This window comes from Macrobrachium rosenbergii, chromosome 55 (genome assembly GCF_040412425.1).
Source record: "Macrobrachium rosenbergii isolate ZJJX-2024 chromosome 55, ASM4041242v1, whole genome shotgun sequence".
Classification (NCBI taxonomy): Eukaryota; Metazoa; Arthropoda; class Malacostraca; order Decapoda; family Palaemonidae; genus Macrobrachium; species Macrobrachium rosenbergii.
The window spans coordinates 64504671-64525134 of NC_089795.1; the positions used below are offsets into that span (position 1 = coordinate 64504671).

The 20464-nt window shown below is 33.4% G+C and overlaps 1 protein-coding gene across 7 annotated transcripts in view; it reads left to right on the plus strand.

The window, feature by feature from the left end:
• Nucleotides 1–4180, plus strand: part of LOC136835342 (potassium voltage-gated channel subfamily KQT member 1-like) — a 924117-nt gene extending 919937 nt beyond the window's left edge. For 5 of the 7 annotated variants that reach the window (XM_067098723.1, XM_067098718.1, XM_067098721.1 and 2 more), the window contains one exon: nucleotides 935–1174. In XM_067098723.1, the coding sequence (XP_066954824.1) occupies nucleotides 935–1039 (105 nt within the window). In that variant the 3' untranslated portion in view covers nucleotides 1040–1174. Of the gene's footprint in view, nucleotides 1–934 lie in introns of all 7 variants that reach the window. The other 2 variants (XM_067098724.1, XM_067098719.1) reach the window with 2 other exon arrangements.
• Nucleotides 4181–20464: the final 16284 nt, after the last annotated feature.

Below are 20464 nucleotides of genomic sequence, written 5' to 3' on the forward strand. Positions count from 1 at the left end.
ACTCTTCTGATGTAAATGCAAGCCCAATACTTTTTTTAACGGTTTTTTGAGAGACAATTATACCGTACGATAAATGAAAACTTGATGATAAACTTGAATATAGTCCTTTTAGGATGTGAGAATCATTCAGAACAATGATTCATTAAAATTACGTCTTCGCATTTGAAAGCTCTAAACATCGTCCTGAAAAATATTCTTGCTATAAAAAAAGTCCTTCACTAATTTATAAATAAATATAAAATATAAAAATTAACCACTGGCAGTTTGCATATGAAGACGTCAGAAAACACTGTTGGAAATGACGCCATTCGTAAATGAATTGAAGAATTTTTTGTTAATTTGTAAAAAAAATTATATAAATAATAAGCGTTGTTAACTGAAAAATAGTTACGAGGTAATAGCCGCACTTTCAGCTTAAATATTGAAAAAGAAGTAAACATCCTGACCCTGTAAAATAGTTTTCATATAACAGGTAATCTTTCTTCATCAGGATATAATCCAAAGGGTATTAATTCCACATTAATAAACGTGAATTATAACACAAGTAGTTACGTTCCCCAATCAAGTAATCACAATTACATTTTCCAGCAGATGTCGACCGAATAGTTTTGACAAAGAATTTTTCAGTTACTGTTCCATATAGACAAAGACTTAGAACAAGCTATGTGACTAAGCTGCACACAATAAATTACACAAGTAGTTAGTAAGCTCAACGCTCAGTCCTATAGGCTTACACAATCTAACAATCTTCATTTATTAAGCAAGTTATTTCCAGTTACAAGGAAAATTATCTTTCTTTGTTATCTTTAGAATAGCTTTTAATGGGTTTTAGTTTAAATTTTGACCACAATCATTCTTGAGTTCATGAAGTTGAAAAATAAACTAAAAATACCACTCTTACAAGTATACTGTACATATGCGTATTTTTTGACAGCTGCTTTTACTCGACAAGAAGTTGGACCAGATGCTCTTCATATGCAATGCTTTAGCACAGAAGACACAGCTTCCAGAGATAAGAAACTCCGATGACCATGTATAGCGAAGCCCATGTGGACATATCAATATTTGTTGGTTTGTTTGATTACTAGTCTGTTTTTCTAGTCTTGTACTTAATTCATGTGTGATTCTTAATTCATATATGAACTTGATCATTCAGAGAGGGTCCTACAGAGTATATAACTCATAAATCATATAACTAAGACTCGTTTTGCTGACTGAATTCGAGATCATTTGGTATAGTTTGAGATTAACAGCTAATCACCTCCTGGCTACCTCGTTTAGAAAGATCTAAAAGAAATTTCAAACCAGATGAAATAAAAAAAACCAAGACTCGAATAAGTTCCTGCTCCTTCAACTTCACTCAAGGAGAGAGTATATTTTTTCGTTTAAAAGGGTGTTTCTGGTAAATCTAAATCTTTCGATGATAATGATGGAAACTTTGTAGATACTTTCCATAAACCTAGAAATAATGTACGATTGAAAACGATCTGAGCATCCGATCCAAACAGCCTTTTCAAACTGGTATGATACCCAAGATCTATAGTGCATTCTTCTGAAGATCATGTCTGTAACAGAACGCCGATTTGTGTATTACTGGAAATTCTGTTTTCTACCAAGAACTGCAAATGTGGCAATAGGCTTTGTGAATAATTACACGAGTCTCTTTACAGTGGATTTAAAAACTTAGAAAGATGGAAGAAAACAACAGTCCAGCAAAGGAAAAAATTACCTATTGGCAATCACCGTTTTGGCATACATGAATATCTCATCAATTTGTCACCGCATAATACAAGACATCAGCTGCCTTAAATATGAACAGACGATGAAATAAAGAGAAAGCAGATTCAGAGCAGACAGAACCAAACGGTCCTCAAAATTATCTCCTAAATTCCTACATGACAGAAGTCTGTATCAGCGTATAGTTACTTAATCATTTGTTCTTCCCTTTGAAAAACCATTCATATGGAAAGGGAATTTGGTCTAGTTTGATTTTCCTAAGGCTGTGAAAATATAATCCATTTTAAAATTATTTTTGTACGGCTATGTACGTACAGGGCCCTACTGTGTTAGCAGCGACAGAAAACATTTATGTTGTAAAGCAACCACTATTATTTTATTACAATACAAACAATATCTGGTTCAATTACCTGAAACTAATTCAATCGTGTCATCCTTCCTGCCAGTAATTAAAGCGATTGCAGAACCCGAGTATGTCGTTCACAAGGGAAGATGATATATTTGAGCAAAATGGCCTATTAATCGTATTTTGCCCGTATTCAGTCAAAGTTCATGGCAGTTCTTCTCGCATCCGAACATCATACATGCTAGGTCGTTCTTCCTGTTATCAGATGATATACATACTTATTACGATAGAATGTGTTAACAGTAAACATGATTGCTTGATCAAATATAAGAATACCATTAAGAATTACCAAATGTCTCTAAAAACATACATGGACAGAGCAATAACGCATAATATGAATAGCAGTGAATTTTCACTTAAAATCACCATTGGTAGGTTAACAAAAAATTGGTAAATAACAATGACAACCATAACGTGAATGTAAATATGAAGTAATAGTAATGACATCCAAAGTAGGATTTAAATACAGAGGACAGTGTTATTTACCAGAAGGTCAAGAAGATGTGATTGCGGAGGAAAAGAATATACTAATTCAGTCAGTACCACAATTGTCAATAAAATATTTTATAAATTTAAGGATTCCTTTATGCATCTTAATTTCTCTTAACGGCGAGGATATGAAAATAAATCAGTAAAAGATCAAAGGTAAAAATATCATATCCAAGTTACCCTGTCACCAAAGACCAATGGATGCAATTATATCCAAGTCCTCTACTTCTGTGCATTATATACTATCATTATTTCAAAATATGTTTACCATTTTACAAAGTTCGAGGGAAACAACTATTAATGTGACAGAAGGGCAAGGAAACTGTTATCTAGAGATCAAATAATACGATCATAACTATGATGTAAACATTAGGTCTTATTGTCAAATGATAACTATTCAGATCCTGTGACTCAGGACAGAGTTGACTGGAAGGCAATGGTGTTAAACTTCCTCACTTAGTTTAAATTTATGAAAATTTATGAAAAAAGGTGAGATTTTTAAGCAACAGACAAAAATGTAACTTTTGTTATTTACAGGAAATATCACGATTAACATTCAAGGGCTGTCAAAACAGGTGAGAAAAGTTTTTTTTTACTGTTTAATAATAAATGAATAAATCAATCATTTATATTCCACGTTCACTGTTTTGGCACAGCATGAACAGATGAAGAACATTATACGGCTGGCCTGGATATTACTTGGAGTTTTTTTATCTTATGTGCAAGCCTCCGTCTCCATTTTTCCATGGTTATATCTTGTTATTTACTCTTTAGACTGAGATTAATTACTACAGTTGCTGCTGTGGAGATGATGCAATGCATATTGGCGTCACTTGTATATAAGCAACAATTATAAGCTCTAGACTTTGTTTTAAAAATTAGTGATAAACTCTTCCCAGATATATAGTATTTTGCTGAACAATCATGTATTTAGAAAACTAATTACAAAAGCCAAAGGCCACTATTTGTGTAACCATGTGTGTCCTGGCACGAGGTATCCGGAACGCTGGACAGTAGGACCTATATCTATTACCTGTAAATAGGCAACATTTCAATTTTTCCCTGTCCGATTCAAAGGAGGTCCGCGAATCTGTTGTGGTAATCCTCAGATATATGTTTGACAATGGTGAAGGAAAAACAACTCTTCTTTTCTTATTGTCAGGAGTAATCTTAGGAACATGACAGGCATTAGAAACATTTACTGTCATTATCCGTCTTCAAAAACTGTTATACTTGGATGATGTCCAATTCAAACATTTCAAAGGACATCTTACATAAACCGTGGAGTCGAATAAAGTCATTTGATAACATACATACCACCTACCATGCCACAGACATCTCTGAAGTCAGTTTTGTCAGGGAAGCATCTAATGTTTCTGCATTATTCCAAAGGTGCAGTTATTCCAACACTTGCTTTTTTTTTATCGGTGGCTTGAAATAAGAAATTATCTGTGTTATGTAAATAGATTTCACACTTCAAATCATAACCGAGTCCGTGCTAAAATTCAAGTTCATCTTCATGAGTTACTCAAGTGTATAAATGACCCAGTCCGATCTGCTTTTGTCCACTATGTAATATATATATACTCTATAAAATAGAGCCTCATATGCAGTCCCGGGAATAACCCGTAAATGATCAGTGATTTGCCAAGACAAGGAAGATAACAAACATATTTTATTTTCGCATGCATTTGTTTGTTAGTATATATATATATATAATATATATATATATATATATATATATATATATATATATATATATATATATATATATACTATATATATATATATATATATATATATATACATATACCTATATAAATTTATATATATATATATATATATACACATATATATATATATATATATATATATCCATAAAAAGTCTCCATTCTCAATATAAAAAATATATTACAACAGCCATTGATGAGATATCTTAATCAGATTTTGTTTTATGTACACAGCAGTTATCAAGTTTTTAATCATTGCATTTGTGTGCTAGGTACCCTGTTGATGAAAGAGATATTGTTAAATGAACCCTTAAAAAATGGCTAAATCTCAAGAAAAAGCACAATGTGTGTCTTGGTTTACTGAAACAAAATCAGTTACACAGACTCAGCAAAACTACAGAACTAAGCATGAAAGAGATCCACCGTCACGTCCATCAGATTGGCATGGCACAAGAAATTTATGAAGACTGGAACAGTGCTGAATAAACGGAGGAGTGACGACCTAGAACATGGTATAAGACAAGCCTTTGATCATTCTCCTACAAAGTCCATCCGTACTGCTGCCAGACACTTACAGCTACCACGTTCAACAGTGCACAAAGTCCTTCACAAGAACTTGCGATTGTACACTTACAAATTGCAACTCATCAAGCACTCGAGCCAAATGATAAACCAAGACGAAAAGAGTTTGCCGTTAACATGCTGGAACGAATTTTTGAGGACGAAACGTTCCTCAACCGAGTTTGTTTCAGTGATGAGGCAAACTTTCATGTTTCAGGGAAACTGACCGCACATAATGTGAGAATCTGGGGATCAGAACATCCCCATGTGACTAGGGAACTTCAACGAGACAGTCCAAAGGTGAATGTGTGGTGTGGTATAATGTGCAATTGAATCATGGTCCATTTTTCTTCAACAAGACATCAGTTACTGCAGATGTTTACCCTGACCTTTTGACTGAATATGTGGCACCACAACTAAATGACCTTCAACCAACCATCATTTTCCAGCAAGATGGTGCACCACCACATTGGGGGCTACATGTTCGTGGGTTCCTAACTGTAACATTTCCAGATCTGGAAGGGATGGCCCAATTCCCTGGCCACCTCGTTCATCAGATATCACTCCCCTGGACTCCTTTCTATGAAGGTATGTTAAAGATATCGTGTACTGAACAAAGATACGGGACATCACTGATCTCAAGCAAAAGATGACCGATGCCATTGCTACAGCGAACATGGCAAGAAATCGAGCACTGTCTTGATGTGCTTCGTGCAACTAATGGTGCCCATAAAGGTGTGTTAAATAAGGAAAAAAAAATATCTACTCCTCATTTTGTAATAATTTCCACATATTTGTCTGCTCATTTGCTTTTGTAATATATTTTTTAAATTGTAAAGAGGCTTTATAGACACCCTGTATGTAATATATATATATATATATATATATATATATATATATATATATATATATATATATATATATATATATATAATATATACTCTTATATATGTGTGTGTGTGTGTGTATAAACCACAAATTATAGCTTTTGTTACTTCGTACAATCAGGATTCGGTTATTCAAAGCGTATCAGAGAAGTAAAATACTCTGAGACAGTTTCAGTCCTTAGTACAAAGAATGTTGTCCTTTGAGCAAGGGTAGTATTTACTAAAGAGTTTTAATTAATTTATGACGAACTCTGTTAACCACTTCAGACTGCGTTGCTTTGTTAAGAGAATGAAATGAAGTGCTCAGCTAAATGCTGGGAAAAAAAAAAGCATTGGCTCTTACGAGCACCATAACTTGTACAGCCACATTGCCAATTTTTGTTGATATTTTGTCAATGACAGATAAATCAATGAAACAGTCATAGTTCGTAGAGTCTATTGTAGTAAGTAAGTTCCTTAACGAGTGCTTTGTTGATATTTTAAAGCTGAAGATAAATATTATCTTTATGAATGAGCTGTAAAAAGTTTTACGAAAAAAATATGATATTCGCTCACGAGAGCTTTACAAACTTTTTGATGTTTCTTTTGTTAGAGCAATCTTCTTACTCAGTACAACACAAATATATTGTAGTCCAAATAGAAAAGAACTTTCAAAGTTACATCTAGCCCCAATAAAAGTTACGTGTGCAGTAAACATCTTCAACAGACGATGTTCAAGTACTTTCGAAACTAACTGTAAACACTGGGAGCTTCCGATCTTTGTAGTCGATTTACTAAGCAAATCGTCCCTCATAGCTTCAAAGTAACGGAATACAATATATTTGATGGGAACATCTATATTTTGCCGTTTTCTAAAATCCACATTTTCCAGTTCTGGGGCCACTGGATGAATCTGGTGAGTTTGTTATCGACCTACTGTATCCTCTGGAAGAAATGTCTTTAGGGATGTATTACGACTATATTTCTTTCTATATTCAATCCAGACTCTCTTATGTACATTCTATTTCTTCCTATATATGCAGTATGGGAGAACTTTAGACAAAAATACTCAGTCCTATGTGTATATATCTTTCCTGTGCCTATTACTGAGGAAATGTATGAATAACTATTTGATATACTTATACAAATCTATTATAGATAGTATTCTACATGATCATACCAATATAGAATGCGATGCCCTCCCAGTTTCCTCCTAACCCAGAATATTAATGAAGAAATCTAAAAATGTAAAACCTGGGTAAGTCAATAAACACAAGAGAATTCTGCCTTATACCGTGCATTGTCCTTATGAATATGTTAAACTTTCTCTCGATTTTTCAATAATTCAATAACCTGTGATCATACATATCTGGTTCTCGTATCAAAATCTCTTAAGACCCAAAGTTACTATGCATTCCAATCACACCAGCCATAATTACATTTACATACATTCGTTTTAATATACATACATTAATTAGCTGGTGATAAGTTCTGGTTTCTATAGTTTATCAAAACTTTGCTGATTTCTTTAGTTTATCAAAATGTCTGTATGGCACACTGTCCTACTAACTAATTGATGGTCCGAAGGCATTCAGGTTAGCTATGTTTTCAATGTGAGCATAAATACGTAGGCATGGCACTCTTTTAACAAAATGCAAGTCTATGCTAATCATTTCAAATTAACATTACTCTAGATCCACATGTTGAGTTTCTTTTGGCCAGCATTCCTTAATTTAAAGAGCTTGGACTAAAGCATGAAAACATAACTGCAAAGGTTTGTGTCAATGGATGAACAAGTGTGCATCTGCTCGGTCATTAGTTACATTCACAATCTAATCAAGGGGATCAGAGCTTGATTTCACAGCAGTAATCTTCTATCTCTCGGATTTTTCAAACGGGATTTATAGGAGTATATAATAGTAATTAATCCATCAAAATATGCAGCACACAATACTGTCACTGAAGATACACCTAAATACAGATCAAAAGAAAATTTAAACCATGCTGCAAAATAGTTCTTCCGCTTGTTATTTTACATAAAAAAATGCTTGCTGAAGCTGCAAGAATAATTCAGCCAAGGAACTAAGTGAAATTATACAAACTTTTTAAGGTAGATGACCTTACCAATTACTTACAGTGCAATGAAAAAACAATTTCTGACCCGTATTAGCAGCAATATTTCCAAAAATCTAACAAATAAAAAAGTCAAATTATAATATTAGCAGACAAATATAACAAGAGAAGGTATGTTACTAGATTAAAATTACGCTTTGTTGCAATCTTCCAATAAAAGAAATCAGGCCCAACTCAAGGAGTAGTGCCACAAGGCAGTTAATTTAATGATGACCTGATACAACCAGTCCAGAGACTTTTACCGATTTTGAAATGTAAACTGTAAGGTATAAAGTAGTGGCGGCTGATGTAGTCATAATCCCCACCAAAAGTTCCATAAAGTCAGGTCACTTACCAGATATTAAAAGAGATTCTAAGAATAATGCAGCTGGATATATCAGCTGAAATAAAAGTTGTGAAGAGTTGGCATTCTCTCTAGAGCCAACTGACATTTTGTAAAGCTTCATCCTAATCAGCAGATTTGTTGTTGAAGTTAGGGATTGGTGGGGTAGATGTAACTCATAATTCACGTTGAGACCATAGTTTGATGGACAGGTGAAGGGTTTTGGCTTTGATAAAGAAAGGCTCACTATTGTTCTTGCGAATCTGGGTTTGGTAACACGCAATGCTACTACTTATCACACCATAAATTTTCTTACATTTCAGTAAAAGCTTTCACACAAAAACTTTTACGCATAAGTTTGACCAAATGGCTACAGTCTACATATAGGTAAACTTCTCTTTGACTGGTTGGCACTCTTTTATATGTGCAGTGGTCTTCACATTAGCTACAACAGAAAATAACTAATTTTTGTATATATGAAAGTGCTGATACTAGGTCAAAATGTGGCCAGTACCAAACACTGTAGCATTAATAATAATAGTGTCGTTAACCCTTAAACAACACCATAAGCGTTCAAATGGTACATGGCATCTGCGAGTATGCGTAATTACACTACCAATGGTCATGAGATACATCCGCCAAGTCCCAGTGAAATAATATTGTGGTCTCCAGAGTAGAAGAAAATATCTGCAGATGCTCTATTCACAAACCTCTGGCAAACTGGAGATTTAATACTAAGGCTAGTTTTGATCGCATGCAGCTTAGGAAATGGCAGTTCAAAATCCTCTACTGTAACCCCCACAAAAGAACACGCTCATCCAGCATATGCCCTTTGAAAAGATCCTTAGGGAAGCACTGGTAAATGTTTATGATGACTGAAGCAAGAGAACCACCAGATGCCTCTAGAGAGCCAACAGGATACATATGTATATCTGTTGAAATGAGAACATCTACCCTTTGGAAGATTGGTTGGAGGACATTGGTGAAGTCATTACAGCAGTAAAGAATTCTGAAAGCATTCAGGATGGATAGTTTTCCGTAAACAAGGCCCAGTATACATTTTACTTCGGGGATTGGAGCTTCTATTGTTCGTTGTGCAGCTTGATTTCTTTCCTATTCTTTTTACTGTCTTTGCATCCATGAGTCTTATTAGCAGGTCAAAGGTCTTCGAACATTGGTTAGCCAAATACTTGTTTTCCATGTGTTCAAATTTGTGTGTCTTTCAAATAGTGCTTGATGAAAGAAAGAGCTGGACTTTAGCAGCAAGTGAACAGCTGCAGGTATGAATACTTTGTAGAGAAAGATGGTAGTTGAACCGGAAGCCTAAATTTACTGGTTTTCAAATATTGGCAAAATACACAATTCATATAAAAAATTTAAGGTCATAGCTCCATGGAGTGATCTCAAAATTATTTGTTGTTTTGGCCACGGCTGGTTGAGACAAGATTCCTCGAGTTGGCTGTGCTCCTAGATAACACAATTTTAAAACCGCATGAAAATCTAGCAAAAGAGGAAACTTAACAATGGTCATCTTATCATAAGCAACTGACAGTATATAAGAAGCTAATGAGATGGGGGCCTTTATACTTCTCATGATGTGATGAGGCAGTTACTTTGCAGGGCAACATCCCATATAAGAATAAGGCTGAAGAATGTGAAGAAATCTTGAAGTAAAATATTACTCATTAGTATATTTTACTCAGTCTGAGAACATTCACATTGAAGAATTCTCGAGTTACCTTCCTCCCCAGGATCATAACTGCCTTTAATTAACCTGCCAAAGTGCAATATCTTGCTAAGTTCCGTGAGTGTTATCATTTGCAAATTAGAAAATATATTGCACAAAGCATAAGGTTTTATTACTAACATTCTATATATATACATAAATACATACATGCATATATATATATATATATATATATATATATATATATATACATATACACTAACAAATATAATCTGAGTGCAGGTTTCCACATATGCATACGCAATCAAGCTTTGAATAATTAAACAACTTTACAGGTTACAAAATAAAGAGAACTACAGTAATATCTAATTAACTATATCTAATATACATTTAACTTGTTTTATTTTTCGAAAAAAAAAACAGTATCCATTACTTGAAACTTCTGTAAAGAGATTTTAAGTTTCTATTGTACTTTTAAATATCCAGACTCAATTTACATTACTATTTCATATTCATGACCCTCTGCAACATTCTCTACATTTTACACGGAAATATTATATTTTGCACAGAACTATTATATTTTACAGAGAACTATTTCCATTCGTAAAGATATTAAAATGGTACAGAACAAGTAAAAAATGTTCGAACTGTAACAAAGTTAATAATACCCCATACATTTTTATTTACTAAATAAAAAATAAAACAAAAAACAAGACAGGCAAATGGAAGGAGGCAAGTTAACAGTTCATTTATTTCCTTCCAGAGGTCCTTTATTTATTACCATTATTGTACTGGATAATTATTTTACTATATTTACCTGAATTACTGCATTATACTTACAATACATATATGAAACATTTTCAAAGTTGTTAAACTGACCATCGTTTGGATGGATCATAATTCCAAAATGGTTTCTTATTGAAATCATACTCACGAGGTACATCTATACTTGCAAACCAATATAACAATGTACGAGCAAAAAATAGTAACTTTGTGTCTTAAGAGGAACTTAAGTAATGTTAACGCTAGAATTTTACCATAGATCAAGTTGATAACACCGTTCTTGCGCTTTCAATAACTGTATATACTGTAATCTTTCGTCTTCTTTAACAACACTTTATATAACCATGCAAACAAGTATCCAATGGGAATTACACATTCATACACGATACACATCAGATACTATACCGAGCTCGCACATCTGTGCATCAATAGACATGCTCTTTCCATATATCTTTGTGCAATTTGTACAGATTATCAAATCAACATTATTTTTACTGTTTCGATGTTTGTCTTGAACACTCTCCCTGCTACAAATCTTCATGACGACAATGTGATGTAATAAGCGTTTCAGAACACAAACTTCATGAGGCGAAACCAAAATGATTAGGATACAAATCTCATGAAACTCCTGTAATCTTGTGAAACTGCTCTTGAGAGCGCGAAGCGTTTCAGGGGGTTCCTTTCGAGAGGTTCGTTTCAAGAGGTTCGTGGAGACGCTGCCTCGGCTCGATCGACCTCAGGAAATAGTAGTTTCGTTTCCCTGTGACCTGAGGAATCAATGATTCTGTTCTCTTCATAGCTTGAAGCAGAAGTCAAGTGCGACGTAGCTTTTCAGTGGGTACCAAGTATTCCAAATAAACATAATTATATACATATATATATATATATGAAATTAAAGTTCTCTTTGATTGGCAATTCAATATGCCACTAGGAGTACCATGTATTCAACAGATTCATAGATGATAGTTTTTTATCCAACATAATATCATTGTATATAATAAATTAATAATGCCTCCTTCTATCTAATTGTAAGGTTGTTTCTATGACCCAAGGATAGCAAATTCAGGACTTTGTTAAATAACTTCACGCAAAAATGGACTGTTAGTGAGAATGCTTGAAACAGGAACATAAAAAGTGTCACTCTTTAACTGAATTGCACACACGTCGTTATCTGCAAAGTAATCTGCTGTAAACCATACCAGAAATTTTTGTAATGTGCACATAACGGCCAAGCTTGAAAGATTAGTTTTATTTAATAATCAGGTTACTAAATATTCAATATGCCACTTTAGATCATCAATTAGAGAGTTAGATTAATCACATTTTATTCAGGCCATAAAAATCTACCAAAAAATGTTGAGGTTTAAAAAAAAAACAGTCAATACGGACACCAAGGGGTCATAATGCTTCATAGACGTTGGTTTCCCACTTACTGACAACGTTATACTTGTTATATTTGAATAAATAATTTCTCTTTGAAACTATTCTTTCATTTACTTTGTCTTCTAACCAGCAGAAATGAAATTACATATACAGAATTGTAGTTCACTACCAAAGCACTAAGTAATTAAACACTGGCGCCAATACAAAAGCAACGGTGAGCTAAAGCAGTACTACAATAATTTGGTAAAACTACAAAATCGTATACAAAAAGCATTTCGATCAGTTCATCAAATTAATGTTGAAAATAAATTACGATATGCTTTTAAAATTATGTTGTGTTTTTCAGCAGTAATTTGATGAACTGATCAAATACTTTTTGTCTGATTCTTACTTTACCAAGGTTAAGATACACACTATATATGATACAAATCCAAAACCAATAAGAATATAGTGTTAAGTAAAAGTATATAAACATAAAATTTCTAATGCCCACATCATCATCCCCACAAAAAAAAATAAATAAGTAATCAAAACCTGTAAAAGCTTCATTTTGTCAAGACTAACAATGAGCAAAACTTAAAAAGAAAGAAAAATAATTGTACAGTAAGTTTTTATAAGGATGACATGTCTAGTGTTTAGGAAAAATCTTTCGAAAAAATATAAATAACTGAAACCTTACAAAAAAAAAATATGAAGTCACAAAGACGATAGTCAATGACAAACATCAACTTCCCAACAAGACAATATCCTTGTTTGTTGGGTAATTTTCATCTGGATCCCGCATGACAGTACTTCTCAATATCATAAGACCTTCTCTTGTACAGCTTCAAAATAACCTGCATCTTCGCATTCTTTGATAGATTGAAAGAAATAAATTTAGGCCAAATGCCAAGCGCTGGAACCTACAAAGGTCATTCAGCGCTGAAACGAACTGAAAAGTGCAACAGAAGGAAAACCTCTCCAGTTGTACTGTGAATCAACTGTTAGGAGAAGGTGGAACGCAAGATGGAAGAAACATATATGAACAGAGGTACAATAAAAGGAATGAAAGGGGGTTGCAGCTGGGGCCGAAGGGACACTGCAAAGACCATAAATAATTCCCTATGCACCGCATTAGGTGCACTGAAGCAGCACTACCACCTGCGGAGTATTCATTAAAAAATGGTTGAGCTAAGCTCGTCTGGCGATGTGAATTTCGCTGAGTTTCGGCATCTTGATTTGAAATGAAGGCAAACAAACAACACATTAAGAGAGTGCATGAGCCATTAACGAGCATGCGCTATATGCATCCGTTGATTTTGCATCGTATCATACAGTCCAATATTGTAGCCACTTGGTATTTTTAAAAAAAAATAGTAATCCAAATACCACAAGAGCGTGTCCTGCGGTTATCACCCAAGGCCCATGGAAAACAAAAATTAGAACAAAGTGAGCGATCTACCGCCAGAAACGTCATCAGGGCCCATCAGAGAAAATGGGGATACAGACAAGAAGCTAAATATTAGAGACATCGTTCCTCTATATCCAGAAACTTAGGCTACAGAACCCTCCCTCCTACCCATCCACAAAATGTAAGGATAAATAACATTTTACATTAAAATAGCTCATCTAAAACGCAATAAAAATCAATATAAATCCAAATGGCACAGACAACGTTTCTATCTACATAAGACATAAGCTGCCTCTCCACTTTTTCCTGGGAAAAAAATTCAAGTCCCAAATTTCAACAACCCCAAGAAAATTTTAAACTCCAGAAACGCCAAAGAAAGTTTCTCCTCAGACTCACTCTATGCCACATAGAGATGGAATAATAATAATAATAATAATAATAATAATAATAATAATAATAATAATAATAATAATAATAATAATAACGACTTATGATCACGGAAGCATTTCTGCGACAGAAAATCTTTACGAGGAAAGAAAAGAGAAACCGATATTATAGTGAGCGTGAAATGAAACCTTGTAGACAAAAGAAATTAAACTAGAATATTTAACGCATGAAATAATTCTATAAATAAACCTTTAAAAATCTGTAACAAATATATTAAACAATATTGCTAAAACAATATTCATTGCACATTTTAATAAAAAAAAAATCATAGAGTTTAAGAACCAAAGCATTATCAACACCGGATTAAGTTTCAAATTTCCATGATGTCTGTTCGAAGCCGTGGAATTTACTCTAGTTCACAATCTACTAAAGAATAGCATTAATATACAGCTATATATCGCCATATAGAGTAGGAAGTTTCAATGAAAAGCTACGCATGTCGAATGCTATGCTACAAAACTCTCTTCGTGAGGAAAATCAAACAGGAAACCGCGGTTACTTTTCATTGTAGCCACTTTTCAAGGTCTTTCAAATCATAACTATATCGTATTTCAGAAAGCATTCAAGACATTCATATTATGGAAATGCGAACTTCCTACGTTACGACAAAATTAGTAAGGTAAACATGCCTTAGTTTAAAAAGCTTTTAACATTAAATTCATAAGGCTCGCTCCTGGATGCAAATCATCTGAAACATTGTCCGCATTCCGACTATGTTCGTTTTCTTCCGGTAAAATGCGTTTAAAGAAAACTGAATTTTCTCTATTCTCACAAGTACTAAACTAAATCAGAAAACTCTACGCTGTCCCAGAAGCTGAACAAGACCTTCCCAAATATACGACCGAAACGTTTAAATTTTGATAATGTCAAAAAGTATATTGTGGAAAAAAAAAAATGGTAAATGTAAAGGGGCCGGCCATATAAAGATTTCGCTTATTAACGTAGTGCTTTGACTAAGAATATAGAAAAGGGCGTATACAATGCAGTACTGGGAGAGATAATTTCAAATATACCGAGATAATGATAAATTTACCGTCTCTTGTTTATATTTTTACTTGCATCCCGGAGAGCTGGTACTGAACACGGCAGGTCACGGAGCTTTCGCCGTGTTTAGTACCTGCTTTTCGAGATCAACAGAAATACATGAATAAAAAGACAGTAAATTTCTCATTATCTCGTACCTATACTGCATTATTATACAGACCCTTTTCCATACAGGTTTAACCTAAAAATTATATTAATAAACGATACCTTCGTGCAGCCGCCTCTTTACGTTACCAAAAACGTTACTAACGTAAAGAACACAAACTACAGGAGCATCTCTATTTCACTCAAATGTAAGACGATGGTACAGAAAGCCAACAACTAAGGGGAAACCTAGAAACAAGACACGATGAAAAGCTGGGTTATACAATTATGGAAATGGCACACCGTCCACTTCCATCTTAAGAGAGAGAGAGAGAGTTAGAATGAGTACCTAGTATGTGGAGGAGCAAGTTGATGCATGTACGTTGGAGAAATACAGTAGTTGGAGCATATCTCATCATTATTAGGTTGACTGGAGAAAGTTAACAATGATATAAGATGAGAAAAATAGGTGAAATGTTGCACTCAATGTAATTAAGATAAGTGTGTTTGATAACAAAAATGAAGTGGTTTAAGATATAATGGTGGAAGATGGGAAATGAGTGTGCGGATATGGGAGGTAATAAAAACAGTGAGGAATGAATCAGATAATGAAAGCATTAGATGAAAAAGGAGAGTATTTGAGGTACAGCTGAATGGCAGAAAAGTATTTATATTTATATATTATATACATATATATATATTATACATATATAATATATATATATATATATATATATATATATATATATATATATATATATATATATATATATATATAAAATATATGTATGTATAATATATATATATATATATATATATATATATATATATATATATGTGTGTGTGTGTGTGTGTGTGTGTGTGTGTGTGTGTGTGTGTGTGTTCATGAGGAATTTATAAGGTAGTCAAGTGGAAAATTAAAAAGAAAATGCCCAGACTAGGAATAAAATAACTTTAGGAAGAATATCAGATGTTCTCCATGGAAATACATCCGAAAGACACGTTAACAAGCAACAGTATCTTAGAAAAAAAGATACAAATGAAGATGCTGCCTGAAAGTAAATGCAACCCTGGGTGGATGGTTAAAATATTTTGAAAATGCGCAGAATGCGATGGACGAAAAAACCAAAAGCTGAATCGAAAGTCGAAACGTTAGGATAAGAATAAAATCCTTGTGGAAGTGACTGTCGAGAACAGAATGAAAAGGTAATTAACAGCTTGCGGAGAGGACAGAATGAAGGCAATTACAAAGCTGAACAAAGCAAAGATACCAGGGGTTTACAGAATTTTAAAATGAGATGCTACGGCATTGCGATTATAATGCGACTGACTGACTGACTGACCAGGGTTTGTAAGCTAAGTCTGGATGAAGATAAGGTTACATTCAGATTTGGCTTGTATACGTACAGGTGATAAGAGTAATTTATTAGAATTATGGTGTCATACCATTGGTTAATATTAAAGGAGGGTGTCTAACGGATAACAAAAGGACTAACAAGGGAAGAACTGTGTGGGATTAGGCAAGGAAAGAGTGGGTGCTATTAAGTGTTATAAAAGAGAGTTATCGGAAGAGTTTGAAAGCAAAGAGAGAAAAAGTGGTATGTGGCATTCATGGACCTAGAAAAATTTGTAGAAGATTCAACAAGCAGGCAATGGGAGGGTGTTAAAAATGTATGGTGTTGAAAGATAAGATACTGAGAGAAATGATATATTGACGAGTCATCAAAATCTAACGTCATTTTAAGTTGTCTAATAAGGGGTCTACTGCTATTCTGACTTCTTTCTAATGTTTGCTTGTTGCAGGCACACCATAATTAAATACCAGTACTGTCTTTTGAAATGCCTCCAGACTGCGAATCATAGCATAAATAGTAACTTCACGGAAGATGAACAAACCAAATATCATTTATCATACCCCTATAGCTCTGGGAGGCATATTTACTAAGGTCCTTGGACTAATAATTTTTAAGATAGAATTTTTAAGATATGAGATAAATATACAGATGGAAGAGTGCTTGGTTTGCGTAAAGTGCGACGGAGACAAGGAAGTGCTATGTTCCCATGAATGTTCAAATCTCAACAGCAGCTTTCATTTGTCTTTCATTTCCATCCAGCATCCACACTTCACTATCATGAAGAGTAAGACAGAAAAGATTTTACATATCTACTTCAATTAACAGATTTTACATGATATATATTTCATATCAACTGCCTGTATAAAAGAATAATGACAGGCAATTACTTGGAATGACATGGTTTTAACTCAGATGATCGCTACAGGTTACGAAAATAAACCACCAATCATACTTAAACACAAATATGTCATACTAAACACAAGTTTTCTGTGTTCATCATTCATAAAATGAGCTATAACCCCTATGATCCTAGGATGATGGCTTCAGTCAATCCGTACTACTACCATTCTAAATCTTAAAGTTATCTATAATAAACATCAGTTTACAAATAGACAAACGCAACTATGATGTTAAACATACAACTACAAGAACAAATACGAGACCAGAATACAAATAAGAAACATCATAAAATTATGAAAGTACAATTAAAGAAAAGAAAGAAAACGCAAACAAAGAAACAAAATTCCGGCTTTAATCCTCAGAGATCAATCGTTACTGAAGCAATATTCGTCAAAGCTGAAGCAACAGGGCAAGCCAAAACGTGAGGAGGTAGAAGCAGGCTTCAGTTCATCTGAGCAAAATCAAGGAAACGAGAACACAAATCTCACAGGAGACCAAATTTCAAACTTGATCAAGGGAAGACAACTCTGAAATATCTCAAAAATTCAAATAAATTATATATTACCTTCATTTTATGCTAATAGACATTAACCAGGAAAGCCTATTTATTTACAAGAAAGTGAAAGTAAAAAAAATATAAATTAATCTAAAGCTCTTATTGGTGAGTCTAAAAAATATAAAAACGACAAGATAAGGCGCCACTGGGAACTAAATATGTATATATGTGTAAGTATATATGTGTATATATATACATATACATATATATATATATATATATATATATATATATATATATCACAAACAGGGAAAAATTAAATGTTGGTGTAAGGTCTGACCGGTTTCGGCTATATTCATAAGCCATTAGAGACTGATATTGATATATATATATATATATATATATATGTGTGTGGAGTGTGTGTATTATATATATATATATACAAACATACATATATATATATATATATATATATATATAATTATAAAAATTTACATTATATATCCTAAGAGGACAGTACAAATAACCATACAGATGGCGAAAACCAAAAATCCACACCTGACCGGTGCCAAGGGGTGAGGCCATACACTTATTTTTGCCTTAGGTCAGGTATTTTATTCACAAATCTGAATATCATTTTTCATGCATATCTACTCCCGTCGTCCTTAAAATTCAAACATGTTATATATTTCTTTAGAAATTAATGGATCAAGTTTACATATGCCTCGACTGATATTCATAACCTTACAAAAGCTTTCTTTTATAAAACTTGACTCAATGATGATTCTTCCTGGTGCATTACTAGAATAAACTATCTCTGTTACACCTGCCCAGTTGAATGTATGATTATTTCGTTAATATGTGCGAAAATTCCACTGTTCACCTGTGCATATCTTAGAAATTTTTTATGGGGTTCTATTATCTATTCAAATGTTTTTCCAGTCTGACCGCTATAAAAGTGATTACTAGACTTACACGTAATCTGATGTACACATCCTTTAGTATTGTCGGGAAAGTTATATATAAGAACATGATTCATTGTTCAATTGTCCATGTTACATGAACTCCAAAAATAATTTAACCAATTAATAAATAGATGGATACAAATGTAAGTAAAATACAAGAATTGTTTTACGGTAGTAATGCATTGCATCTTTACTTGAACTTTCGAGGTTCCAACTGCACACCCTCAAGGCAACTGTTCCACAGTCCAACGGTGTGAGGAATAAAGGACCTTTGGCACTAAAAAGTTCGACAGCGGCGGACACATTTACTGCATATTCGTGCTGCTGCTCAGAAAATCTGATCGCTCTCGGCACAAAAAGAGGATCGGCGATCAACTGAAATATTTCTGTTAAAATTCAACTTTTGTAAAACTGACAAGCAACAGACCATCCGTCTATGGTCCAAGTCATAACTGCTAAATGTCAGGGAACGCAAATTACCACCATCACAGCAGGCACTAGGACAGTAATGATCGAAAATGATTACAACGCTTTGTATGTAACGAACAATTTGTCGAAAGAGGCACAGGTGGCTGTCCGTTCAATGATTATCAATTGTCATCAACAAAGCAAATGGTTCCCGAGATACAATACATTGGAATAATGAAGGTTGTCATCAGTAAATTTCATTCCTTCTGCTTTGGAGACAGTTTCATTTTAGAGTTGTTGGAAATGGGCATTTTAACAGCACTACTTCAACATGGTAATATTGAAATCGTGGGTCCGTGTCTGGATTTTAGATTATAAACAAACAAGAATACCTGTCATACGGTAGGGTTTTTATTTTACTGAATATCATTTAAAGGACTATCAGTAATTGATCTACAAAGCTAATTTACAGCGAAACTCCAAGTTTGACAACTCACTTTAATTGGAAGCTTCTAGTTTTTGTTTGGTACAAGTCATATCTTTCAATCAGATAGGTGGCTGTGATTCAATATTTGCAGTTACCAGAGAATCGTAAAAACTAGGTACAATAAGATTGCAACACATATATAAAAATAAGCTCATAATACAAAATAAAAAGTCTAACCTAATCAGTTAGCAGTTGATAAGAACCTCTGTGAAACAAAATTTAATTCAAACATAATGATAAACAAGACTTACTAATAAACAAGTCAAAAGGTGTTACAGCCGAAGGCTATTCTAGTGAGACTTCCGTACTAAGTATGAACAGTCACATGAAATCAATATGATACACTACAAATATACATATATGCATTATATCTATACATACATACATGCATACATATATATTTATATATATATATATATATATATATATATATATATATATATATACACACACATATACAGTACATGCATGTAAATATAATATAATATATATGTATATATATATATATATATATATATATATATATATATATATATATATATATATATATATACATATATATACAGTATGTGTGTGTGTGTGTGTATTTTATGGCATAGTCTTTCCCGTATATTAGTTTTTATTGAATATTTGTACACATTACGCGGCCACTATTTTAAGACAAAACGTCTCCAATCGTCCGAAACCCTTCTCCTGAAGACTATAACTCTTACTACAGAGGGGATATTCACGGCTATGTTTTTTCCACTTCATTCTTTTTTGTCGACAGCTGCTTCAACTATAAACGAATG